The 26,389-nt window shown below is 44.8% G+C and overlaps 1 protein-coding gene and 1 non-coding gene across 7 annotated transcripts in view; one reads left to right on the top strand and one right to left on the bottom strand.

Moving 5' to 3' along the window:
- Nucleotides 1–7,128: 7,128 nt before the first annotated feature.
- CSAD (cysteine sulfinic acid decarboxylase) overlaps nucleotides 7,129–26,389 on the bottom strand; it is a 27,415-nt gene continuing 8,154 nt past the window's right edge. For 2 of the 6 annotated variants that reach the window (XM_081596999.1, XM_081596998.1), the window contains exons 2-16: nucleotides 21,012–21,149; nucleotides 18,280–18,416; nucleotides 17,869–17,995; nucleotides 17,701–17,791; nucleotides 17,265–17,371; nucleotides 16,716–16,831; nucleotides 15,953–16,032; nucleotides 15,585–15,639; nucleotides 11,894–12,010; nucleotides 11,754–11,818; nucleotides 11,384–11,465; nucleotides 10,773–10,972; nucleotides 10,588–10,639; nucleotides 10,349–10,438; nucleotides 8,523–9,269 (exon numbers count right to left, since the gene is read on the bottom strand). In XM_081596999.1, coding sequence (XP_081453125.1) covers nucleotides 9,096–9,269; nucleotides 10,349–10,438; nucleotides 10,588–10,639; nucleotides 10,773–10,972; nucleotides 11,384–11,465; nucleotides 11,754–11,818; nucleotides 11,894–12,010; nucleotides 15,585–15,639; nucleotides 15,953–16,032; nucleotides 16,716–16,831; nucleotides 17,265–17,371; nucleotides 17,701–17,791; nucleotides 17,869–17,995; nucleotides 18,280–18,405 — 1,482 coding nt within the window. In that variant the 5' untranslated portion in view covers nucleotides 18,406–18,416; nucleotides 21,012–21,149 and the 3' untranslated portion in view covers nucleotides 8,523–9,095. Of the gene's footprint in view, nucleotides 7,380–8,112; nucleotides 8,408–8,522; nucleotides 9,270–10,348; nucleotides 10,439–10,587; nucleotides 10,640–10,772; nucleotides 10,973–11,383; nucleotides 11,466–11,753; nucleotides 11,819–11,893; nucleotides 12,011–15,584; nucleotides 15,640–15,952; nucleotides 16,033–16,715; nucleotides 16,832–17,264; nucleotides 17,372–17,700; nucleotides 17,792–17,868; nucleotides 17,996–18,279; nucleotides 18,417–21,011; nucleotides 21,150–26,389 lie in introns of those variants that run through there. The other 4 variants (XM_081596997.1, XM_081596996.1, XR_014083843.1 and 1 more) reach the window with 3 other exon arrangements.
- TRNAH-GUG (transfer RNA histidin (anticodon GUG)) lies at nucleotides 21,026–21,097 on the top strand. The gene has a single exon. It is a non-coding gene; the product is annotated as a tRNA-His (tRNA).

The following is a 26,389-nucleotide window of genomic DNA, read 5'->3' as shown; positions in this document are numbered from 1 at the left end:
GCTTGTAAATATGGATGGTTGAAACTCATCCCAGGAATTTCTGATTCATGTGGTCTGGGGTGGGGCTTAAGAATTTGCATTACTAACCAGTTCCCAGAGAATGCTATCGCTGCTGATCCAGGAACCACAATGTGACAACCTCTGTGTTAGAATATATCAAACCAAGCCTTCCTTCTTCATCTTCTTCAAAATGATACTGTTCTGGGGGACAAGGAAAGTAATCCAGTTCCAGGGAGGTATCATTGCCTCATCTTACATTGGGTTCTCCCATTTGTTCTTAATACCGACACTTGTACACAGCTGGGCTCAATCCAGGCCACCTCCTCCACCAAGGTTACAAGTACATTTAGTTAATTTCTGCTGACTGTTCCTTCCATCATACTTATGCACCACATTTTATATTATGTCTCTTGGACATTTGAAGTGATGTGAAGTGAAGTGAAGTGAAGTTGCTCAGTCATGTCCGACTCTTTGCAACCCCATGGACTGTAGACTACCAGGCTCCTCCATCCATGGGATTTTCCAGGCAAGAGTACTGGAGTGGACTGCCATTTCCTTCTCCAGGGGATCTTCCCAACCTAGGGATCGAACTTGGGTCTCCCGCACTGCAGACAGAGGCTTTACCATCTGAGCCACCAGGGAAGCCCTCCTTGGACATTTAGTAGTGGACATTTATTTTGGATGTGGACCATTTTAAAGTCTTTATTAAATTTGTTACAATATTGCTTCTGCTGTATGTTTTGGTTTTCCAGCTGCAAGGCATGTGGGATCTTAGCTCCCCGAGCAGGGATCAAACCTGCAACCCTTGCATTGGAAGGCAAAGTCAACCACTGGACCACCAGGGAAGTCCCTGCAGTGGACATTTAGTATGGGCCTGAGGAGACTGGGGTTCTCTTTGGGATTTCCTAGGAACTAGTTCTTAAGACATATTTAATTTTACTAAATTTACTAAGAGCAGCCAAATATTCTCCAGGATAGCTAGACTTGGAGTCATTTACATGTTCACCATCAGTGCATGAGATTTTCTCACATATTAAGAGCAGGAGATATTTAGCTTAACTTTGTATATAAACAGCCAGTTCCATTTGTTGAAAAACACTAATTTCTCCACTGTATTGCCTTTGCAACTTTGTCAAAAACCAACTGATCCTATATGTATGGATCTATTTCTGGACTCTGATTTCTGTCCCATTGATCTATTATTATGCTAATACCATACTGTCTTTCTGGCTTTACTCTAGTTGCAGCGCATGGGTTTCTCATTGCAGTGGCTTCTCTTGTAGCAGAACACGAGCTCTAGGCATGCAGGCTTCAGTGGTTGTGGTGCGTGGGCTCAGTAGTTGTGGCGCACAGGCTTAGCTGCTCCAAGGCATGTGGGATCTTCCTGGATCAAGGATCAAACCCATGTCCTCTGCATTGGCAGGCAGATTCTTAACCACTGGACCGTCAGGGAAGTCCCTCCACATGAATTTTTGAATCAACTGTTAATTTCTACAAAAATAATGCTAGGATTTTGGTTGAAATTACACTTACTTTCTAGATCAGTTTGAGAATTGATACCTCAGCAATACTGTGTCTTTCAATCCATAAATATGGTATACCTTTCCATTTAATCTTCATTTCTCTTAGCAACGTTTCTAGTTTTCAGTGTACAGAATTTCCACATCTTTTGTCAGAGTTGTCCCTACGTATTTCATTTTTGGTGATATTGTAAGTGATACTGTCTTTTCATTTCAACTTCCAATAGTCTGTTGCTAGTATATACAAAATCAATTTCTGAATTTTGTATCTTGTGTCTTCTAATCTTGCTAAACTAAGTCTATTAATAGTAGCATTTTGCAGCTTCATCAGAATGTTCTACATAGATGATTTTATCACCTGAAAATAAAGACAACTTTTCTTTTTCCTTTCCAATTGCCATGTCCTCTATTCTTCTCACCTAATTGCCTGGGTAGAACCTCTAACACGACTTTAAATAGAATGAGTGAATGTGGACATCTTTGCCTTGCCCCTGATTTAGAGAGAAGGATATGTGTAGATGAGTTTTTCATCAGCTTTATTCAAATATAATTCACATACCATTCAGTCTATCCACTTTAAAAGGGTAGAAATTAATATTTTAGTACATTCACAGATTTGTGCAACCATCACCAGAATTCATTAATTTTAGTACATTTTCATCACTGTCTCAAAAAATCTTGTACCCATTCCCTCTAAACCCTCCAGTGTCGGGCAGTTGTTTTCTAAAGTGGCTGCACTAGGTTATAATTCCACCAGAAGTGTAGGAGGCTCCAATTTCTCCACATCCTCATCAACACTTGCTATTTCTCTTTTTAATTATAGCCATCTTTGGGGGTATGAAGTGGTATCTTGCTCCCTGATAATTGATGATGTTGAGCATTTCATAATGAACTTATTAGCCATTTATGTATCTTCTTTGGAGAAGTGTCTATTCAGATCCCTTGTCCTTTTGTTTTTGGCTGCACCATGTCTTAGTTGCAACAAGCAGAATCTTCAGTCTTGGTTGTGGCACACAGGATCTTTAGTTGCAGCGTGTGGGATCTAGTTCCCTGACCAGGGATCTAACCCAAGCCCTTTGCATTGGGAACGCAAAGTCTTAGCCACTGGACCACTAGGGAAGTCCCAATTCTTGCCCATTTTTAAAGTGAGTTATTTGTCTTTCATTATTGAGTTGTAAGAATTTTTCATCTACTCTAGAGATAAGTCCCTTTCAGATGTATGACTGCAAATATCTTCTTCCATTCTTTAGGCTGTCTTTTTATCTCCTTGATGCATAAACTTTGAAGTATAAAATTTTTAAATTTTGCTAAGAAAAATTATCTATTTTTTCTTTGGTTGCTTGTGCTTTGGTGTCATACGTAAGAAGTCTTTGCCTACCCCAAGCTCACAAAGATTTACTCCTCTATTTTCTTCCCAGAGTTTCATAGTTTTAGCTCTTACATTTCATAGCTCAGGTGGTACAGAATCCACCCTAAATGCAGGAAACCTCGGTTTGATTTCTAGGTAGGGAAGATCCCCTGGAGAACGGATAGGCTACCCACTCTGGTATTCTTTGGCTTCCATGGTGGCTCAGACAGTAAAAGAATCTGCCTGCAATGTGGGAGACACGGGTTCGATCCCAGGACTGGGAAGATCCCCTGGAGGAGAGCTTGGCTCCGGTATTCTTGCCTGGAGAATCCCCAGGGACAGAGGAGCCTGGGGGGCTATAGTCTATGGGGTCACAAAAAGTTGGACACGACTAAGTACAGCACAGCTCTTACATTTAGTTCTATGATCTGTTATGAGTTAACTTTTGTGTGTAATGTGACAAAGGGGTTAAACTCTGCACGTGGATATCCAGTTGTCCCAGCATCATTTATTGAAAGACTATTCTTTCCCCTAATGAATTGTCTTGGCATTGTTGTTGAAAATCAATTAAGTGCAAATGTGAGGGTTTATTTCTAGATTCTCAGTCTATTTCATTGACCTGCATGTCTATCCTGTAGCCCGCACTGTCTTGATTAATGGATCTTTGTGGTAATCAAAGCTTCCATTGTGATTGAAGTTCCGTTCAGGACATGGCCCTGTCTCAGCATTGATGTGTGACAGTATGTAGTAGAAGGGAACGGCACAACACCTCCAGTTGACAGTAAAAACACTTAAACCTCTGAGCCAACTTTAAAATGTATATGGTAATAAGAAAGAGCTAAAAATAACATGCTACAAACTAAGGAAATGTGCAAGCTCATTATGTTGGCACCAGAGAATTTGCTAAAAATGAACTTCAGGAAATTTTCAAAACTAGGCCATCAGACTACCGGATTCTTCTAACATGCGGAAACTGGATCTCAAGAACTAAAAGAGTATCAGTGTAGAAAAGAAAGCACAGAACTATTGCATTGGGGGTATAAAATTAAAGAGATGGTAGCTTATACAAACAAATCATATTCCTCTTTAGAACAAAATGTAGCCTCTGCTTAAGAGACACTTTCATGACCTTGTTAAGAATCTTAACTTTGCCCAGCCTCAGCTGCCTTATTTGTAAAATATGGGTTTTAAAAATCTACCTACAGACTGAGGTTGTACTAGACGAGTTCTTGTGCTGGCCTCTCAACTCTAAGACGGAAAATTCTATGACACTTGGAATGCCAATGCTAAACCAGGGTCTGTAAGAGAATTGCCACTTTATACAAAACCCAATTGGCAAGGTTCTTCACTTAACATTAAAAAAAAAAAAAACCTCTCTAAAAAAAGAGATGAATCATGGTGAGATGTGGGGAATGGGAGGGAGGCTCAAGAGAGAGGGGATATACGTATACATATAGCTGATTCACACTGCTGTACAGCAAAAACTAACACAACATTGTAAAGCAACTATACTCTAATTTTTTAAAAAAATTTTTAAAGATTTGAAAAATCTAAGGGTCTTCCCTGGTGGTCTGGTGGCTAAGACTCCATACTCCCAATGCAGGGGGCCTAGGTTCAATCCCTGGCTGGGGAACTAGATCCCATATGCCACAGCTAAAGATCCTGAATGCTGCAACTAAGACCTAGTGCAGCCAAATAAACAAATAAATATATTTTTTAAAAAAGCAAAAAGATAAAGATGAATAAACTAAGCACCCTAACTCTGTACCTCACCTCTCCCACTACCATCCTAGGTTATCAATCCATTCTCTCTGCTGTTCCCGTGCCAGCTCCCAGGGGTACATCACTTCCCCCTTTAAAGCTCTGGTCCTTTGTTTCCCTTAGCATAGTTAAGATGGGTTAGGAGCTCCCAAGGATGTTAGTATACATTTTAAGAGTACATGCATATATCCAGTGTCAATGAACACACCTGTGACTAGGCTGTGGTTTCTAAATGCTGCTCTCCACTAAAAGGAATCAGGGCTCCTTGCAGATTGCAAGACTGGGCAGAGAAGGGACGAGGTTTTTGCTGTGCCAGAAACAAAAGCTGTGAGTTTTGGGTTTTTTTTTTAAGATATGTCTAAAGGACATGGGAGCCAGATAAAAGGAGCTCTCAGTGGTCAAACTGGGACAATTTGAGCATTAAAAAATAAGTAAGGATAGAAATGGATTAGAAATGACTGAATAAAACAAGGGTCTATATTGAAAAAAATATAGACGACTAAATGAGTAAGGAGAAGGGAGGGCTCTTTATAGTCAAATCCCAAACTGTAAAAGTGAAGGGAATGTTGGCGTTACAAAACCACCATTTGGCAACCACTACACTAAAAGTTGGCTTGGCAAGATTTACGAGTGGATGCTAAGTCTAGGTGGGGAAAATATGAAGAGGAACAGGGTATTTGCAAAATCTCAGAATGTCTCCTCAGATTATTAGTTGCAAAGGGAATAATAGTAACTATGCCATGAAGAAACCAGATACCACCTTGACCACTACTGACCTTGATGAAAATTATATCACCAATAAGGAGAAGATGGACAGTATAGACCCTGTGATGTGCTTCTCTGAAAAGGACACACATGGCAAATCATATTACAGCTTAGAATGCATAACTTGAATCCAGCTGTGAGGAAGCAGCAGGAAAAAACAAAGTTGATGAACATTCTATAATACAACTGGCCTGTATTCTTTTAAAATGTCAAAGCTAATGACAAAGAAAGGCTGAGGAACTATTTTAATTAATTAGTTAGTTTCGTTTTTGGCCATGCCACACGGCAGGTGGGATCTTAGTTCTCCAGCCAGGAATCAAACTTCTGCATTATAAGCTCAGAGTCTTTAACTACTGGACCCACCAGGGAAGTCTTGGAGTTATCCTAGAACAAAGCAGACAAAAAGACATGACAACAAAATGTAATACATGATCTTGGACTGGACTCTCATACTGGAAGGAGAAAAAATGCATTGTTGGGACAATCCACAACTTCGGAATATAGACTTCAGATGTAGAGTGTCATGTTAAATTTCCTGAATTTGATCATTATATCATGGTTAAGATAATGTTCTTGGGAAATATACACTATAATATTAAGAGATAAAGAGTCGTATTGTTTATGACTAACTCTCAAATGGTTCTGAAAAAAAAAAAGATTATAGTACATATATAATGATGAAGAAAATTTCTGAAAATTATACATTCAGGTAAAGAGTATACTGAAGTACTTGCAGTTTCAAATTATTTCAAAATAAAAAGATTTTTTTAAAGTATATAAACAGAAAAGAAATAGCCAACTGAGGACCTAGGATGCATTACACCAGTTCTAAGTATCCAAATACTAACTTTACTGTAGTTTGGTCCCTTTCATCCACTCTCCTAAAAAGACTCTCACCCCAGTCTCAAGAGCTGCCACATCCATTGAGCCCCACCTAGCTTTTAGTTCCCCAGATCTTGGCCTGCCACCCTGTAAAGTCACCATCTTCCTTCCCGAGCCATGGGGAGGCTAGCCTCTTTAATACTTTGACCCCTTTAAACAAAAACAAAAAAAAACCCATTCCAATACTGTAATTCACTCAGGTGTTCCCAAAAACCTTATTTCCTGTTTGATAGAAATATGATTTGTTGAGGCCAAGGGCAAGGTGAGGGACCAAACCTGCACATGCCTTCATCCTTTCCCACAAGCAGTAGATCCAGGCACAGGGTTAATAAAATAGCCCTGACATGCATACACCTGTCATCGGAAGCAGACTAGACCCACGGTTAACAGCCAGAGGAAGATGGTCTGAATTTAGCTTTGACCCACCACTTAAATGTTTCGTGACTGGGGACTTCTCTGGTGGTCCAGCAGGTAAGGTCCAAACTCCCAATGTAGGGGGCCTGGGTTCAATCTCTGGTCAGGGAACTAGATTCCACATGTCACAACTGAAACCCCACACAGTCAAATAAATTAAAAAAAAAAAAAAGTTATGTGACTGAGAGTAAGCCGACTAGTACCTGGAGTTCATTAAACACTTACTCAACATTGCCCACCTAGGAAATACCAGACTCCAGTTTGGGAGGCAGTGATACAAAATCTCTGCTCCCAGAGCTGACATTCTAGTTGGGTGAGACCCAGGGGGACGGAGGTGTTGCGGGGCTAGGGGAAGTAAGTAAATAAGTTAATTAATTAATTATAGTGTACGCCAGATGCTTATACATGCTATAGAGAAAAACAGGGCAGATAAAAGAATAGAGGGTGAAAATGTAATTTCAAATAAAGAATTCAAGGAAGGCTTCACTAAGGATATAACATCTGAACAAAAATATAAAGGCAATGAGGGAGCGAGAACCATGTAGACAGGTGAACACTGAGGCCAAAGGGGACAGCAGTGCAAAGGCCCTGGAGCAGGGATGAGCCTCAGTTGAGGAATGACTGCTTCAATCTTAGGTAGGCTCTTGGAAGGCAGGGAAAGGAATTACAACACAGCGGGAGCTCAGTAACTGTGGATGGGAGAAGAAGAAAGAAAGAGGTTACCATATTGTATCCAGAGATTTTGAGGTTGAATTTTGGGAATGGAGGAAATAAGAATCAGTTTCATAAAGCTGGAGAAAAATATTTGACTGATTTTATGTCCTGTCTTTCTACCCTTAAAAAATACTTTGCTGATGGAGATGAGTCAAGAAATTTGAAGATTTTTTTTTTTTTTTGCTTTCTGGTTTTGCTTTGAGTTAAAAAACAGGGATTTTTTTAGTTTGCTTTTACAATGTTTAAGACATTTTTCAGACAAATAACTCTTTAAGATTAGGGCTTGGGAGGCGGTGTGGGAGGGGCACAAAAAAAAAAAAAAAGATTAGGGCTTGGAGCTCAGATTACTAGTACTCTTAAAAAAAATTTATTGTTTGGAATAAATTAGATATCATTTATAATAAAAATAACAAATTTATAGGGAAATTATTAGTAATTTATGAATAGAAAATCTTTTTCCCCCAAATGGTCAAGAGAATTGGGTTTGAGATTTGGATGTTCTTTTACTATGGTTTGTACAGTCTGTATTTGCCTCTTCAAATAATTTTGGATGACTTTTACATGACCACATTATTGTTTTCATAAACGGTATTTTTAGGAATTGGAAATAACAGAAAGTTCTGGAAGACTTGCCACTTGTCCTGAATAACTTGTGTAGCTAAACGCCGCTTTCCAAAAAAGTGACTGAGAAGCAACACCAGCTTAGGATTTGAAGTGTTAAATGGATGTTTTTATGTAAGAAAATAGCAAATAATAGAAGACATAACAGTGGCTGGTTTCGTCGCTGGGCTTTTTTTTTTTCCAACTTGGTCTCTGTTCTTTAAATTAGAAAAGGAGGATTCTTACCTTTTTGGTGTATGTGAAGATTTTTTTCAAGAGTGATTAGTGGACAAGGTTCTGGTCTCAAGATACAATCAGTGCCCATTTTGTTTTCAGTGTCATTAAAGTACAATTAACTTCAGAGCAACTCCACTTTTGGTCTTTCTCCTCCCACTCAAGATTTCTGGGGAAAAAAGAATTTTTTCCCCTATTTTTAGCCTCTATTATACCTTTTTAATGAATTTGCATTCCCCACTATTTTGTTGAAAGGTAACAAACTTTACAATATACCTAAATAATATGGCTGAAAATTTAACTTTTATTATTTTCCTATTATAAAATAGATATTCATTATAAAAGGGGGGAGCACAAAAAGCATAAAGAAGTTAATTTTAAAACTGCTTATAATCCCATCCCAGGTAAAATTATTAATATTTTGGCATATTCCATCTCATCAGTCTTTTCCTATATATTTTTGAATATAGCTCAAATATTACCATATATAAAGTCACATCCAGCTTTCTCAACATAACATTGTATTAAAATTATTTTTCTCCTATCTATAAAAGTCCTCTTTGTAAACACAATTTAAATGGCAGAGTAATATTCTACCATATAGATATCCTACCATTTATTTAAACATCCTCTTAATATCAAACATTGGGTTGGCCAAAAAGTTCATGTTACAAGGAAAAACCAGAATGAACTTTTTGGCCAGCCCAAAATTTACAGGAGAGCTAGTGGGTCAAAGCACATAAAAATGAAGACAGTTTTGTTTCCTAGAGAGTTTCTTCTTGAGAACGTAGGGAGGAGATACAGGGAGATGGTGACGGTGGGGGGAGGGGTCCAGGCCAGCAGCGAGATGGAGCAACTCAGAGATCCTGGCCCAGCCGTTCCAGCTCGTTCAGCAGGAAGTCCATATCAGCCCGTGTCAGCGCAGGGTTGGCCACGACCATGCGGAAGAAGTTGCTCCGGGTACCATGGGGCTGGTAGCCAATCATCATGGAACCCTTCCTCACCATGCGCTCCTTGAGGACTGGGGCTACCTACGGGAGGAGTGGAGGGACCCTTTAGCTGCAGCCTGGGGTCAGGGGAAAGGATGGGTTCCCCGACTTGCAGCTCTCTCCTTCTAGCTGCCTTCCAGAGACAGCAACTCACTGCTTGGATTCTGACCGTGGCGCCAGTTTACCTTTGCCACCACACCTGGCCCACTGGACCTTCTCTACCTCCTGCATTCTCCTCCATCTCATCATTCTCCAAATTGTCACACGGGCCATTTTCTGCTAAATCCTGACTTTTCACTGAATCTCAACAACCGCTTTTTCAGTCTAACCTCAGGCCTTCATCATCCTTGACACCTCTTCTCCCTTCTCTAAATTCCTGTAACATTTCTGATCTGCACCCTGTGACCTAATATGTAATTTCCAAGATTGCCTTGAACACACAGGTTTCAAATAGGTAATGCTTGTTTTCTAAATGAATGACTCCTTAAGGGTGAGATTCCCTGGTGGCTCAGATGGTAAAGAGTCTGCCCGTAATGCAGGAGGCCTGAGTTCGATCCCTGGGTCAGGAAGATCCCCTGGAGAAGAAAATGGCAACCCACTCCAGTATTCTTGCCTGGAAAATCCCATGGACGGAGGAGCCTGCAGGGTTACAGTCCATAGGGTCGCAGAGAGTCAGACACGACTGAGCGACTTTACTTTAAGGGCGAGAATATTCTTATCCTTTTGGATCATCTGCCACCCCTAGTACCGATCTAACCTTAGGGGCCAGGACATATCTCCTAGCCTGACAGGGTTGTTCTGTACCCAGAATAAGTGAGTAAAACTTCTGAGACCTTTCTGCCTCACTCAGCTCCCAGAACGCCCCACAGAGCCAATCTATGTACTGCACACTGGTGACTTCTGTAATGCCCCTCTCTGTCTTCTTCTTACTTTATAGAAGCATACCTTATCCTCCATCCCCCAGGCTCACAGAAATGGGGACAAGCGGGTGTCATCTTCTGGTTCACTGTCCCCACATCAGAGCAAGAGACTAGCAAAGGTAGCCGCCATGCCGCTCACAGCCAGCAGGGGGCGGAAATGCACCAGCTGCACTGGTTAACCAGAGCAGGGAGAAAGCCTACCTTAGACAGCCTTTCACTGTAATCTGGACTCTCCTTCTTCCCCCGCAGACTGGGGGGCACGAACCAGAAACACACATTGACAAATTCAGGCTGGGAGGAATAAACAGGGGGAAGGTGTGAGCAGAGGAAGAGGGACCGTTCCCCTCTCACCGCCCCTCTTCTCCCATCTGGGTTTTGCGTGAGACACAGGCTGGGGGCAGGGGGCCGGAGGATGCAGAAGAGCACAAGGTGGGTCATACCTCCATGACCAACTCAAATCCCTCCCGCTTCTTCAGCTCCTCCACCAGATACCTGTGATCAGAAAGTGAGAAATCATGGGTGGAGGAGGAAAGGCGGAGATACAGAAACAGAAGCGACCCAGAGAGCGAACCAAGAGAACACCGAGAGCAGGAAAGGGGTGCGGGGCTGTAGCCCCCACTCCTACCGGGCAAGGGCAAAGGCCTGGTCCACACGGCGCTCCAGCCCCTGCCTGCCCTGTGCCTTCCACATGAGCCACAGCTTCAGACAGTCCACACGGCGGCCACACTGCACCACCTTGTCTCCAGTATCCAGAGCCACATCGTAGAACTTGTCCTGCTGGAAGAGGTAGCTGGCCTGGGACCCGTGACAGCGCTTGAGCAGGTTCTGCGGAGGGTGGGGGGACAGTCAGACTCACTCCACCGAGCTTCCCTCCAGGGCTGCACTAGGTGATTTCTTAGCTCAGTCCACGTGTTTCTTTCTCTGGGACCAGGCAGCATTGATGGGATGGCTGCTGGCTGAAACCTTTTCTCTGGGTTTTCTTCCAACACTCAAGAGTTCTTCCCAAATGACCCAGGATCCCTCTGATTACAACTTATGTTGGGAAGTTTTTCCTTTGCCTGAAGACAGGGGGAGTGAGAGAGCCCACTACCGGGAATTAGGGTTGTCACAGATTTTCCACTTCAGATGGGATGGTAAGAACATTGGTAAGGCCTGGAGCTCCCCTCCAGTGAGACAGTAGAGAAAACAGAGGTCCATGTTGGGAGGGGGCCCAGAGCAGGGTGGGGGCAGACCCACCGAGGTGTCCCGGAGAAGAAGAGCTGAGCACTGCAGGCCTGTGGAGAGGAGCTTGTGGGGATTCCAGGCCACGGAGTCAGCCCTGGGGTGGGCAGAGCAAAGCAGGGTCAGCCAGCTCCCAGTCAAGCTGCCCAACTGGAGCCCCCCCGCCCCTTTCCAGATCTCCAGTAAAAGGGGCTTTGGTCTCACCTCAGCCCAGAGGAGAATTCCCAAATCTGACGTCTAACCTCCCAGCCCCAATCAATCATCTCTCCCACTTCCCTCCCACCAGCCTCCTTCCCCTATTCCCATCTGAGTTCCCCGGTCCAAGAGTGTTCTCTGGATCAAGAATTTGAAGGGTGAGATTCAGGGTGTAGGGGGCCATTTGCACCTCTGGATCCCAGCCAGGAGATGTCTATGTGTCTCTGACAGCAGGACGCTCCCACCCCAGGCAGCCTGTGGAGCAGAAGGAACAATATGGGCCTTGGCCTTGGCTCAGCCCACCCCATTCTCAGGCCCGTCCCAACTCACGTCCACGTGTAGCCATAGCCCGTGATGCTGGCACACATCCGCGATTGCCTCCAGGGGGTCAAAGGCCCCCAGCACGGTAGTACCAGAGGTGGCACTGACCAGGAATGGCACAGCACCCTGTGGCAAAAATGAAGAGGGAGACCAAGGCTGAGAACTCATCTGAAGAGCTATCCAGAGCCTGGTGCTGAGCTCTATAAACTCTTCACAGGCCTGACCTGGGCCCTGGCAACCTTACTATGTGTTACTGCCCCTTTTAATTTGCAAGTAAGGACACTAGGGTTCAGAGGTGTTAAGAAACTTGCCCCTGAGCTGAAACTCCAAGAGATGTAATTCAAACCTATGTCTGTCTGATAGTCTATCTCCAAAGCTTATACTCTTTCAAAAAAGTTGAATGTCTTACTGGAAGATCAAAATACTATTTTAAATATTCTAATAGTATAAAATTTATGAGGAAATTGAATTAGTATTCAAAAAACTACTACAAAGAAAAGTGCAGGCCCAGATGGCTTCACTGATGAGTTCTACAAAACATTTAAGAAAGAACTGATACCAGCTCTTCATTAACTTACAAAAAAATAGAAGAGGAGGGAACACTTCTGAATTCATCCTATGAAATGAGTTTTACCCTGATACCAAAACCGACAAAATATCACAAGAAAAATACAGAATATATCCCTTCTAAATAAAGACATAAAAATCTACAAAACACTAGCAAACCAAAATCAGCAACATAGAAAAAGAATCATATACCATGACAAAGTGGGATTTGTCCTAAGAGTGCAAGTTTGGTTTAACATCTAAAAATCAATTAATATAATATATCCTATCAATAAAATAAAGGAAAAAAAACCCACATCTCAATGTGGTATAGTAATCATCTCAACAGACATACAAAAACACTTGACAAAATCCTCATGACAAAAACATTCAAAAAAAAAAAAAGGATTTGAAGGGAATGTCCTTAACCTGATAAAGGGCAACTATCAAAAAACCCACAGCTAACATCATACTCAAGTGGTGAAAGACTGAAAGCCTTCCCCCTAAGACCAGGAACAAGATAAGGATGTTCATTCTCCTCATTTCTATTCAACACTGTGCTGAGGTTCTAGCAGGGCAATTAGGTAAAAAAAAATAAGAGGCATCCAGGGACTTCCCTGGTGTTCCAGCGGTTAAGAATCCACCTTCCAGTGCAGGGGACATGGGTTCAATCCCTGGCCCAGGAACTAAGATCCCAGATGCCACAGGCAACAAAGTCAGTGCACTGTAACTACGGGGCCCGCTGAGCCCACATGCTCTACAGCTCCGGTGCCACCAGAAGAGGAACCCCGGAACCGCACAAAGATCCGACACGGCCAAGTAAATAAAACAGTGTTGATGCCAATCTTGTCTAGTTTGTGATTAAAGAGAAAAAAGGTCTTTTTTTGTTTAAATAAGAGGCATCCATATTAAAAAGGAAAAAAGCAAATTATCTGTATTTACAGATAATATGATATCTAGAAAATCCTAAGGAACCCATTAAAAAGACAGAGTTAATAAATGAGTTCAGCAAATTTGCAGAGTACAAGATCAATATTCAAAAATCAGTTGTATTTTTATACATTAGAAACGAACAATCAAAAGTGGAAACAAGAAAATTTCATTTATAAGAACACTGAAAATAATAAAATACTTAGGAATAAATTCAACAAAAGAAATGCAAAACATATACTGTGAAAACTACAAAGAACTGTTGAAAAGAAATCAAAGAAGACCTAAATAAACAGAGGCATTCCATGTTCATGGATCCACAAATGGCACACATCCCTATCAAAACCCCAACTGGTTTCTTTGCAGAAATTGACAAGCTGAGCCTAAAATTCAAGTGGAAATTTAAGGGACCTAGAAAGCCAAAATCATCCTGAAAAAGAACAAAGTTGGAGGACTCACAAACGCTGATTTCGAAATTTACTACAAAGCTACGTTAAGACAGTGTGGTCTATAGGATAACCATGCAGATCAATGGAATAGACTGAGAGTCCAGAAATAAATCCTCACACTTAAACACTCACTGGGTTTTAACAAGGGTGCCAAGACAATTCGCTGGGGAAAACAGACATTTTCAAAAACTGGTGCTGCACACTGTTTACAATAGCCAAGACATGGAAGCAACCTAAATGTCCATCGATAGAGGAATGGATAAAGAAGATGTGGTACAGGGACTTCCCTGGTGGTCTAGTGGTTAAGACTTTGCCTTCCAATGCAGGGGGTACAGGTTCAATCCCTGGTTGGGAAGCTAAGATCCCACAGGCCTTGGAGTCAAAAAACCAAAACATAAAAACAAAGGTGATATTGTAACAAATTAAACAAGGATTAAAAAAAAAAAAGATGTGGTACATACACACAATGGAATATTACTCAGCCATTAAAAAGAATGAAATAATGCCACTTGCAACAACATGGATGGACCCAGAGATTGTCATATTGAATGAAGTAAGTCAAACAGAGAAGAAGAAATACCCTATGACATCCCTTATATGAGGAATCTAAAAAGAGATGATACAAATGAACTTACAAAACAGAAAGAGACTCACAGACTTAGAGAACAAACTTATGGTTGCTGGGGATGCGGGGAGGAGGATGAGCGAGTTTGGGATGGACATGTGCACACAACTATATTTTAAATGGATAACCAACAAGGACCCACTGTATTGCACATGGAACTCTGCTCAATGCTAAGTGGCAGCCTGGACAGGAGAGGAGTTTGGAGGAGAATGGATACATGTATCTGTATGGCTAAACCCCTTTGGTGTTCACTGAAACTATCACAACACTGTTAACCCCAATACAAAATAAAAAGTTAAAAAAAAATGGTGCTGCAACTATTTGCATGTGGAGATATAAACATATTTTTAAAATTTATATTTAAGTACATAGTTGAGGCATTTTCATGTTAATACATATATTCCCATCTTATTCTTTTAAATGGCTACATACTACTCTAACAATAACTATAACAACAATGGCAGCTAATATGTATATACTGCTTCACTGTTTCAAGTGCTATGCATACCATTAATTTCAGCCTTATAACAACTTTGTGATCAGTTCTATATCATGCTTATTTTACAAAGGAAGAAACTGACATAGATACACCATAATTTATTGATATTAAATTAAAAAAAAATTTTATACTTCATCCCAGTGCACACAATTCTAAGCACTTATAATGAAAATGTATAGGCTAATCCTAGTAGTAGGACTCTGAGTCAGTGGATAGATACATTTAAAAATAGTACAGACAGTGCTGAAATGCCCTCTAAGATGGCTGCAGCAGCTCTTTGTTCCCCAGGTGAAGAGGCCTCCACATCTCCCATCACTCCAAGTCCACGCTGCTCGCCCTGCACAGACCCTCCCAATTCACAGAAACCTTCTGCGCTACCCTCCAGATCCCCGACATCCTCCCTGCAGTGCCCCCTGGGACTCGACTCAAGGACTCAGTTCTGACCTTGTCCCAGGGTCTGATCCTGCTCGTCAGTCTCGGCAGGACTGGGATCACTTGCTCGGGAGGGATCACTTCAGCCCACCAGGGAAGACAGGCACAGAGTGCAGGGGGAGGGAGGAGGGGAGCCTTGAGTAGGGCCAGTCAAAGACCCCTCCAAGAAAGGAACAGAGGGGCCCTGCTCCACTGCCCCAGCGCCTCTCACTCACTCACCTCGGCCTTGGCCAAGCTGATCTGCCTCTCCAGATCCTCAGGGATCATTTTCCCTCTGGAAAAGAAAACTGAGTGGGTAGAGAAGTAGTGGATTCTCTAGGCTAGGCTGCAGAACTTTCAAGAGCAGGGTAACATGTGGTTAGCAATGCGGAGGCTACAATGTTGATTTTTCCCTAAGAGGGGTAAACAGATCTCAGGGGACAGGGCGGAGACTCTAGCAGGCACTGGCAGACAGAAGAGACAACTCGGAGGGAAGAGACTGGGGAGAGAAGTCCACCAGGGCGTGGCCCCAAGGCCAGCACCTCTGGCGAGGGGAAGACATGTTGTGCCAGGCTGGGTCTGAGCCATGCAGACAGAAGGACCTTCACCTCTCATCTGCCTTGACTATTCGGACACTGTCGGTGCCAAGTCCCAGAAAAGCGGCTCCTTTCTTGACGGAGTAATGACACTGTGGGGGAAGGAAGAGGGCAAGGAGGGTGGGGAGGAAAGAGACTGGTTAAATGGCTGAGACCCTGCAGACCAGGACTTCTCAAACATTCACATGCCTACAAATCACCAGTGTGTCTGGTAAAGATGCAGATTCATATTCAGTAGGTCTGCACAGGGGCCAAAGATTCTGCATTTCTAACAAGCTCCCAAGTGATACTCATCTTCCCTGGTGGCTCAGTGGTAAAGAATATGCCTGCAATGCAGGAGACACGGGATCGATCCCTGCGTGGGGAAGATCCCCTGGATAAAGAAATGGCAACCCACTCCAGTATCCTTGCCTGAAAAATCCCACAGACAGAGGAGCCTGGTGGGCTACAGTCCACAGGGTTGCAAAGAGTCGGACATGACTTAGGGACTAAACAACAAGAAGTGATAGTGATGCCACTGGTCCACGGACCACACTCTCAGGAGAAAGGGTGTGGTCTGTGTACACTGCACTGGATGCCTCTCCGCTACCCCAGACAGCAGGCAAGGTGAACAAGGGCGTTCACACAGCTCCTTTGGTTGGAAGGAAGCACATCCGCCTATGGGGGAGGCCAGCCTCGGAGGAGATGGGTCTAGGCAGGCTGAATTGCGGGTCTCAGACTCAGCTGGCTAGAGATTAGAACCAGGAGCCCAGGGTTGGCCTGTGCCTCTTCCCACCTCCTTCGATGTGAAGAGGGCCAGGGGCGGCAGTGCCCGGAGGCCCCTCTGTTTGCAGTCTGGGTATCGCTGATAGCGGGCCAGGTTCACAGCATACATGTTGGAGATGGAGCCACCTGTCACATGGAAGGAAGGAGTGGTGGCAAAAGGGAGTGGCAATGGGTCAAAACTGGAGCTTGGCTCTCCTGAACTCTCCACCCAGAAGCACAAGTGACTGGCTACCCGGCCATGGGTTCCGAGGACTTGACAAATGGCATGCTGGTGACCCAGAATGGCAGGATCTGCAGATCTCCTGATTACCCCTGCTCCTCACCCTGGGCCGATCCAGGATCCACCCTCCACCCCCACCCCCCTGCCAGGACGGCAGGCACCAATCCCATGGACTGTTTGGCAAACACGAGGATATAGGGGACTGGGCAGCTTCTCTCTGGTTTGGCCCAAGCCCAGTTGGAGAAGAAACAAAGGCGAATCACCCCTCCCAGCCAGCCCAGAGAAAGAGGATGGTGGGGGAGGAGGAACTCTCGAAAAGGCCCCCTCCTCTTCACATACCAGGACAGAAGACCCCGTCCCCAGAGCTCCAGCCCACCAGGGCCCGGAGTTTCTTCAGCACCTCCTCCTCCATGAGGACAAACACAGGCGCGATTTCGTACGTGTACCTGCCAGGAGAGGGAATGATGAGAATGGGAAAGAGACTGGGAGGGACTCTCAGAGAAGGTGAAGAGTGTGAGTGCAAGGAGGGACCGAAGAGACAACTGAGTTGGTGACAAAGAGCCAGGAAAGAAAGAGTGAGAAAACACTGGACCTGGAATACAAGAGAAAGTTTGGGAAAGGAAACCCAAAGGGTAGGAGGGGAAAGACTCTGCCAGCAGAGATTCCCCAAAAAGAGAGGGGGCAGACACCATTCTCCTCTCCTGTTCCCAGGGTCTGTCTCACGTAAACCCAAATCCTTTGTGGGGTAGTGGGCGGGGGTCCTGGGATGGCTCACTGGCTGGTGTTGAGGCTCTCTGTGACAATGCGCCCGGCCAGGGCATGGGGATCCAACCCTGAGAAGAGCTGGTTGAAGAAACGAGGGTGACCTGGAGAAGGGGGACGCAGGCTCAGAGTGGAGCTGGGCACAAATTCCAGACACGCCTCCCCCAAGCCCCTAACGCACAGGTCTTCACGCTGTAGCGGATCACGGCCCGGCAGTGCTCCAGGATCTGCTCCTGTGACTCGCCCTCATGCCGCAGCTCCAAGTCCAGCAGCTGCTTCAGCTCCTCGGGCTCCTTCCACTCACAGACCTAGGAGGAGCAGCAGGAGACTCTGGGGACACTGACGCACCCAACTGACCAGTTGCCCAAACCACATCTCAACAGACAATAGACATCACAAACTGATAACACCAGTTTGGAACATTTTCCAAGAAGCACATGAACAAGGGTAAGTAAACATAGTCTGATCCAGTATGCAATCCCTGAGGGACACAGTGAGGCGGTGATGGGTTCTGGGGAGAAGCCTGGACAGAGGAGGAAAGTTCTGAGTCAGGTTTGATGGACAGGAGGAGGAGAAGGGAGAAAAGACCCACCTTCTCAGAGGCACTGGTCCCTTTTCGAATGACCTCATCCACCACAATCCCAAACACATCCTGGAGCAAGGATTCTGCAGCCACAGGGTCCCCATCAAGGGAGACAAGCGGTGGGGAGTCAGCCATCAGGAGAAAATCTGTGAGCAAAGAAGGAGTTATTCCCTACTCAGCCTGTGGACCCCACCCAGACCTAACCAGTGAGACCTAACCTAACCCATTCCTCAACTCTGGAATGGGCCTAAGGCCCAGCCTTCATTGTACAGATAAGGGCAAGTGAGAGCATCCAGGGAGAGTCAGCAGACACAGGCGGGAAAGAAAAAGGAGGTTAGTGCTTAGCAGGTAGAATCCAGTGGCCACTGTTCACCAAAGGCAAAGGTGAGAAACTTACCCTTCTGCTCAGGTCTCTGTCCAGATAAACTGGAGGTAGGGGACACAGTTGGCTTTTTAGAGGGTTAGGACCAGGGCAGCAGAGGGGGCAAGGTATAGGCAGCAGTCACATGACCGTGACATCACGCTCATGACCCTTGCCCTAAAGATTTGGGACAAGGCCAGCAGGTAAGAGATAAGTTTCCTGAATAATCGTTAGCTGACACGATGAAGGGAGGAGAGACAATACAAGGCAGAAACACGGGCCACCTCCACTTCAGGCTGGAGAGGAGCAGAGAGGAGAACGAGCAGGACGTCGGACTTCCCACCAAGAACCAAAGGGCCTGAAGAGGGGATGAGAGAGAGGGCTGCTTGGCTAAGAGATAAGAGTGGGGAGTGGGGCAGAGGCAGGAAACTGCAGCAGCTGACCCTAGAGGCTGAGGTGGGGAGCAACCTGGAGCAAGACTAGGGAGGTAAAATGGTTTAGGCAGGCCTCAGAGGTGGCTCAACTGGTAAAGAATCCGCCTGCAGTGCGGAAGACCTGGATTTAATCCCTGGGTTGGGAAGATCCCCCGGAGAAGGGAACAGCTATCCACTCCAGGATTTTAACCTGGAGAATTCCAGGGACTATACAGTCCACGGAGTCGCAAAGACTCGGACACGACTGAGCAACTTTCACTTTCAGAGGCCAATCTCTTTGCATCCCAACCCCTGGAGTCTTCTCAGACTGTCCTGATTCCTAAAGCCCTCTCCCTTGAAGAGGAGGAAGAAAGAAGGGCACACTGAGGGTAGCAGTTCGCTAAACAAGTAGAGTCCTGTGCCTTGCAGGCTGAGCCGCTCAAGAAACAGGGGGTGGCGTCTGAAGTGAGCACCAACTGTGTTCACACCAGGGTGCCAGGGGAGGGGGCACTGTCTAGATGCTGATCCCCAGTGCCACTCAGGAGAAGAGGAGATGGATGAAGGCTGAAGACAGGGGAAGATCTGCAGGGGAACTGGGGGTGTGTCTTAAAGGAGGAAGGGAGGCATGCAGTGCCAGGGAAGGAAGGCCACGAGCTGACATTGGGAGTGAGTGTGGCTGATTCTCGGGGTCAGTGAAGGCACCTGGCCACTGGAAAGATCTGCAAAGACATCATGGGGAGAAAGCCAAGGGGGGCAGGGCTACATGAATTACGGAGAGCCTTGAGTGCCAGCCAGGCCAGGAATCTAGATTTTATCTGCAGAAAATGGAAAGTCATTGAAAGATTTTGTGGCGAGTTAACATGATGAAAATGATGCACTCAGAAGACCAGCGTATAGCAGCCGGATGCAGAAAAATGAACAGGCCGTTGGTGTAAGAGGGAAGAGGTGACCCACATGTGAACAAGGGAGGTGTGGGGAGGAAAAGACAGGTAGAGGAGCATGCAGGCTTAACCACTTGCCGGTTTACACTCAATTCAACACTTACAGAATCTACACTGGAGGGGAGAGAAGGGTCAAAGATGACCCTGGGACTTCAAGCCCCAGGAAAAAGAAGAGAGCCCCTGAAAAAAATAGGGATGCACAAAACGGAAGCTAGATGGAAAGCAAAATTGTTATTTCTTGGAAATACTCATCCAAGTGGTGGGGACCGGCCGGGGCTACAAACACTCATTTGGAAGGAAGTCAGGTCCAGTGCCCTGATGAGGTGTGAGAATGAAAAGCACCCTTGGGAGCTGGGGTATAACTGAAGCCTGGTGATGGGCTCCATTCCCCCCAGGGAGAGAATGCTCAGAGACATGGCCAGGGAGAGAGGGGCAAAACCAAGGCCTAGGGAACCCCCCAAATGAGGAGGCAAGAGGGTCCAGAAAACATGGTAAGGAAGAACCAACCTCAAAGTGGACTGATCTGACATAATCCATTGTCACAAGCCACTGGACCCCAAGGAACCAGTGGTCCTACGCTTAAGACTTCTCCCCAGTAGACTGGGTTTGGGGAAACCAGAGGAGCTGGCCAGCCTTGAGAACGAGACTTGATCCTTCATCAGCACTCACTCTGGCTCCCCTGAGGGGGCGTTTTGAGTGCAGAGGCTAGTAAAAATAGGCACCGTAGAAGTATTCACTACATGCCTCACTCTTGAACTTAACATGTGTTAATCTAATCTTCACAATCATCGAGGGTAAGTTTATGACCCACATTTAAAGATGAGGAAATGGGGCAGGGGAGGGATAAATTGTGAGATTGGGACTGAGATATACACACTACTATACATAAAATAGATAACTAATAATAACCTTCTGTATAGCACAGAGAACTCTATTCATACTCTCTAATGGCCTACATGGGAAAAAGAATCCTATTTTAAAGAAAAAGAGTGAATATATGTATAAGATTCACTTCACCATACATACCTGAAACCAGGGCTTCCCTGGTGGCTCAGATGGTAAAGAACCTGCCTGTGATGCAGGAGACCTGGGTTCGATTCCTAGGTGGGGAATATCCCTTGGAGAAGGGAATGGCAACCCACTCCAGTATTCTTGCCTGGAGAACTAGAAGAAAAGCTATGATAAACCTAGAGAGCATATTAAAAAGCAAAGACATTCCTTTACCAACAAAGGTCCATCTAGTCAAAGCTATGATTTTTCCAGGAGTCATGTATGGATGTGAGAACTGGACCACAAAGAAAGCTGAGTGCTGAAAAAATGATGCTTTTGAACTGTGGTGTTGGAGAAGACTCTTGAGAGTCCCTTGGACAGCAAGGAGATCCAACCAGTCCAACCTAAAGGGAATCAGTCCTGAATATTCACTGGAAGGACTGAGGCTGAAGCTGAAGCTCCAGTACTTTGGCTACCTGATTTGAAGAATTGACTCACTGGAAAAGACCCTGATTCTGGGAAAGATTGAAAGCAGGAGGAGAAGGGGACGACAGAGGATGAGATGATTGGATGGCATCACCAATGGACATGAGTTTGAGCAAGCTCTGGGAACTGGTGATGGACAGGTGTGCTGCAGTCCCTGGGGTCGCAAAGAGTTGGACACAACTGAGCAAATGAACTGAACACCTGAAACTAACACAACATTATAAACAAAATACACTCCAATAAAAAAAAAATTTTTTTTAAATGAGGTAACAGATTTCAGAGACAGTGTGGATATAACCTGTCCAGGTCACACAGCCAGCATGTGTCTAGAGTTGGGTCTGGACTTTGAAGCCCCCACTCCTAATTTACCATGCTCTAGAGCCTCACACAGGGCTCCCTCGGCCAGAGCTTGCTGTGGTGCAAACACCTCTGGGACAGGAGTGAGGACACCTCAGGGCCTGTTTTTATGAAATAAGGGCTTCAAAGAGAGAACTGCCAAGGCATCTGCTGGTATTGATCAGCTCAAGCCATTGGATACGGCAAGCAGGCCAGTAGGGCAAAAAACAGGCTGCGAGAAGGGAACGACTAGTGAAGAAAGGAAGACCCCAGCCTGGATGGAGGCTCTTTCCAAAGCTCTGAAGAGAGGTCTGCATGAGAGATGTGGCTCTGTCCACTTGGGCCAAAGTGACTGCTCAGAAATGAAAGCTGGGGGCTTCCTGGTGATTCAGTGGTAAAGAATCTGCCTGCCGATGCAGGAGACACTGGTTTGATCCCTGATCCAGGAAGATCTCACATGTCTCAGAGCAACTAAGCCCCTTGCCACAACTATTGAGCCTGTGCTTTAGAGCCCAGGAACTGCAACTAAGGAAGCCTGCATGTCCTAGAGCCTGTGCTCTGCAACAAGGGAAGCCACTGCAACGAGAAGCCCAAGCACTGCAACTAGAAAGTAGCCCTCGCTTGCTGCAACTAGACAAAAGTTTGCACCACAGTGAAAACCCAGCACAGTCAAAAATAAAAAAATAAAACTAATTTTTAAAAAATGAAAGGTTGAGGCGAGGGCTCTGAACAACCAGTTTCCTCCAGGGGTAAATGGGGAGATGAGGCATCTGTACCCTCACACTCCGTACAGAATCCTGTCCTGGGGACCTGAGGAAGGGAACAGCCCTTGCCCATACACAGTCTTCTTTTTAAAAAGCAAGGGTGGGGGGGAGTGGCGAAGCAAGAGGGACATTAACCCCTAAAATAGAATAACAAAGCCAAGAAACAATAATAAACTTAGGGAGAGCGCTTTCACCCCTGGCTGAGAAGATGCTGCAAGGGCCAAATAGGGTTCATTTGAAAACTGACAAGTTTTTCTGACTTCATGGGATCTCCAGTTCATAAATTCCTCCAACCATCGACTTGTTTGTATCTTTATTTCCTTTATTTACACAACCCAGGTTGTACAGTCTGTTGCTTCAACCACGCTTTGTCCAAAATCCTCAACTCCCTAGCCCTAATGTCCTTCCACCAAACTCACCTGGCAGAATCCCACTCCAGCTGGCCAGTCCTTATCTTACCAAATCCACCCAGACTGTGGATTCTGCTAGTGAAAACCAACTAAACATTCAAATTGGTTTTGCTATAAATCCATGGTCTCTGTGCTCATTCCAATTAAACATGGCAGATTAAACACATATGTTTACCACTACTCCTTCCTGAAACCCCACTAAAATTACATCAGTGGAATTTTAAATCCTGAAGAATAAAACAAATGAGAGACAGGAGGTGAGAGATGTCAATAACTGTAGAGGAGAGAAAGCAGATGAGAAGTGGTAACTGGTTCAGCAAATAGCAGAAAGTCAAAGTCAGTCTGTCTGTAGGGGGCTATGCCAGAGGGATATAAACTGATTCTTAGGGCAAAGGCCCAGAAAGGCTCAGGAATTTATAACGCTAGGTATCCTGGAAGACAGGAGGGAGAAGCACAACTAAAAACATGAAAATTAGATGAAAATTTCTATAAGGAACATTTAGACCCTCACTCTCCTCCCCTGTCCATTCAGCCAAATGACTCCTCTCTCCTCCACCTGATTCCAAAGAAGCAGGAAGTAGAGAAACTGAAAGTCTGGGACTGAAGGATGCCAAGCACAGCAGGAGGTGAGGATGAAGCACTGTAATGAATACAGGAAGATTAGGAGGAAGTAACCTATCAAGTCAACTCCTTTCTCCCAACCAATGTTCAGAATCAGTGGCCAGGGGTAAATCTTCCAAGAGACTACAGTGTTCCCTCTCTGGAGATATTGACCTCAATGAGACTCTTCTTTCAGTCCTTGACTAATCACCTACTCAATGATGCTCACAAGTCAGTAAATACATCCTATATATGCACTTGGGCCTTCCAATATGCCTTAATGCCCCACTCTTAAATGAAAGCAGACACAGTCAGGGACTACAGGACATCTGAGGAAAACCCCTAACGTGAACCACGGAAGCAAAAACAGACAAACTGATAAAAAGGCATTTGGTAGAAGAGGAGAAACATAGGAAGCAGAAGAAAACTTCAAAAATTCAGGAAGATATTGAATCCATTAAGAAAAAACAGATTGCCATCATATGTACTCAGAGAAGCAGCAGCTCTAGAGTTTTAAAAATACGACAACTGAAATGACAAAGTCAAGAAAATCACACAGAAAGATAAAATATAAAGAGATAGACAGTAAAAGAGAAAAGAACTTTAGAAGATCAATCCAAAAGTCTCAAGAGTCAACTAACAGAAGTTACAGAAAGAGAAGGGCAAAAAAATGGAGGAAAATAATAAAAATTTTAAAAAAGAAAAACTTTATAGAACAGAAGGATAGACCAAAAGGATCCACTGAATGACCAACAGAAAGACAGATTATAATACTGTTTCAGAACAACAGAGGATCCAAAGACTTCCAGAGACACGACTAAACAAACACACCCAAAGCAGGTCATGGACAAAGGGCAGAGAATCAGACCACATCAAATTTTGCCCAACGCAGAAGACAGGTGAAGGGAATTCCCAGGGCTGTAATGAGGGTGGTAACCATCTTCAGAGGCAAAAAGCAGCAGTGACTCTGCTTGGCTGAACACACAACACTGCCTGGCAACATTACTATTCTGCTATTGACAGCTCTATCTCCAAGTCTCTGGAGCTATTATTTCAAAATCTTCCACACCTCTCAAATGACTGACCCATCAATCTTCTCTCTGTTTCCCTCTCACTTCAAATTTTTCATAACAAACAAAAAGCCATCCAAATTCACTCTGTCACCTGCATTCTGGAGCCCTCCCTTTCTATAATATTTATTCAGTGTCTGGTATATACATTTCAGGCTTCCCTGCTGGCTCAGCAGTAAAGAATCCCCCTGCCAATGCAGGAGCCGCAGGAGATGTGGGTTTGGTCCCTGGGTTGGGAAGATCCCCTGGAGAAGGAAACGGCAACTCACTCCAGTATGCTTGCCTGGGAAATCCCATGGACAGAGGAGCCTGGCGGGCTACAGTCCATAGGGTCAGAGAGAGTCAGACGTGACTGAGCGACTGCACACACACACACACACACACACACACACACACAAAGTAACTTCACATTTAACTTTTTGAGGAACTGAAGTGTTTTCTGAAGTGGCTACACTATTTTATATTCCCATGAGGGTTTGCATTTCTCTGCATCCTTGCCAGACTTGTTATTGTCTGTCTTTTTTACTACAGCCATCTGCATTTGTAACCTCAGTAAGCACTGCCAACATCCATAGAAGTGATACCAAATGTATGAAAGAGCCTGTGTTCTCAGCCTCAGCAAGAGTGTGCTGTCAAACTTCTGAATTTTTTAAACTGTAGGAGTAAAAATTACCTTAATATAGTTTTAGTGGAACTCTTGTATTAGTTTTGCTGTGATAAATAATGGATTCAAAACTCCACTGTCTTGAGACTTCCCTGGCAGTCCAGGGGTTAAGACTTGGTGCTTCCACTGCAGCGGTGCCCTGGTTGGGGAACTAAAATCCCCCAGGCCTCATGGCACAGCAAAAAGAAAAAACACACAAACATTGCTTTATAACAGAGATTTATTTCTCTTTCATGGCTTACACTGGATTAGCTATAGCTCTGATTCATGTACCTTTATTCCAACACCCAGGCTGAAGGAACAGCCCCTACTTGGGACACAAAGTTCTCACTGCAGAGGGAAAAAAGGCAAAAGGCAGAGAATACCATGCACCAACTCCTAAAACTTCAGCTCAGACCTAGCACGTGGCACACCTGGTCAGATCCACTTGACCAAAACAAGCCCTGGGGTGAGTGGGGTGAGGATGTATAATCCTCCCACATGCAGGCACTGCAAAGTGCAGGGCGATGGTTGACAACTGGATGACAATCCTCACAACTGGCCACAGGCCCTTAGGATTTTGCATTCTGTTTCCCCTTAGTCCACATAGCCCACCTCACTCATCTGCTTTACCAACCTGGCCCTGTAGATGTCTGAGTTGGAACCACTGATCTAAAGACTTTCTCTCCTCCTCCTTCATGGATACCCTCTTGATTACCCCCTCCCATTTCTTCAACTCTCCTTCCCACTACCTCTTTATCACAGCATTTTAAATTGTCTAAACCTCTCACGTTCCCAACTCCAGCTACCTCCTCTTCTCAACCAACCTTCTTAAAACAGTTAGCTCCACTCCATTTCTTTCCTCTCATACTTTCCTGAGCCCACTACTATGCAGCTTCCACCTTCAAGGCCACCAAGAATGTCCCTGCATCCAAATCTAACGGATACATATCTTTATCCTACTTGACCCCTCTGGAGCCATTAGACAGAGTTTGCATTCCATCTTGAAATATTTTTTCAGTGGCTTCCATGTGACTACCCTGACCATTTTCTTAGTTCTCTTTGCCGCTTCACCTTCCTCTGGCCCTCCCTCGGGAGCCGCTCA

Source organism: Giraffa tippelskirchi, chromosome 4, assembly GCF_054371585.1.
Source record: "Giraffa tippelskirchi isolate mGirTip1 chromosome 4, T2T-mGirTip1v1.2.pri, whole genome shotgun sequence".
Classification (NCBI taxonomy): Eukaryota; Metazoa; Chordata; class Mammalia; order Artiodactyla; family Giraffidae; genus Giraffa; species Giraffa tippelskirchi.
The sequence above is the reverse complement of the archived record's forward strand: the minus strand, read 5'-3'. Positions and strand labels throughout refer to the sequence as shown.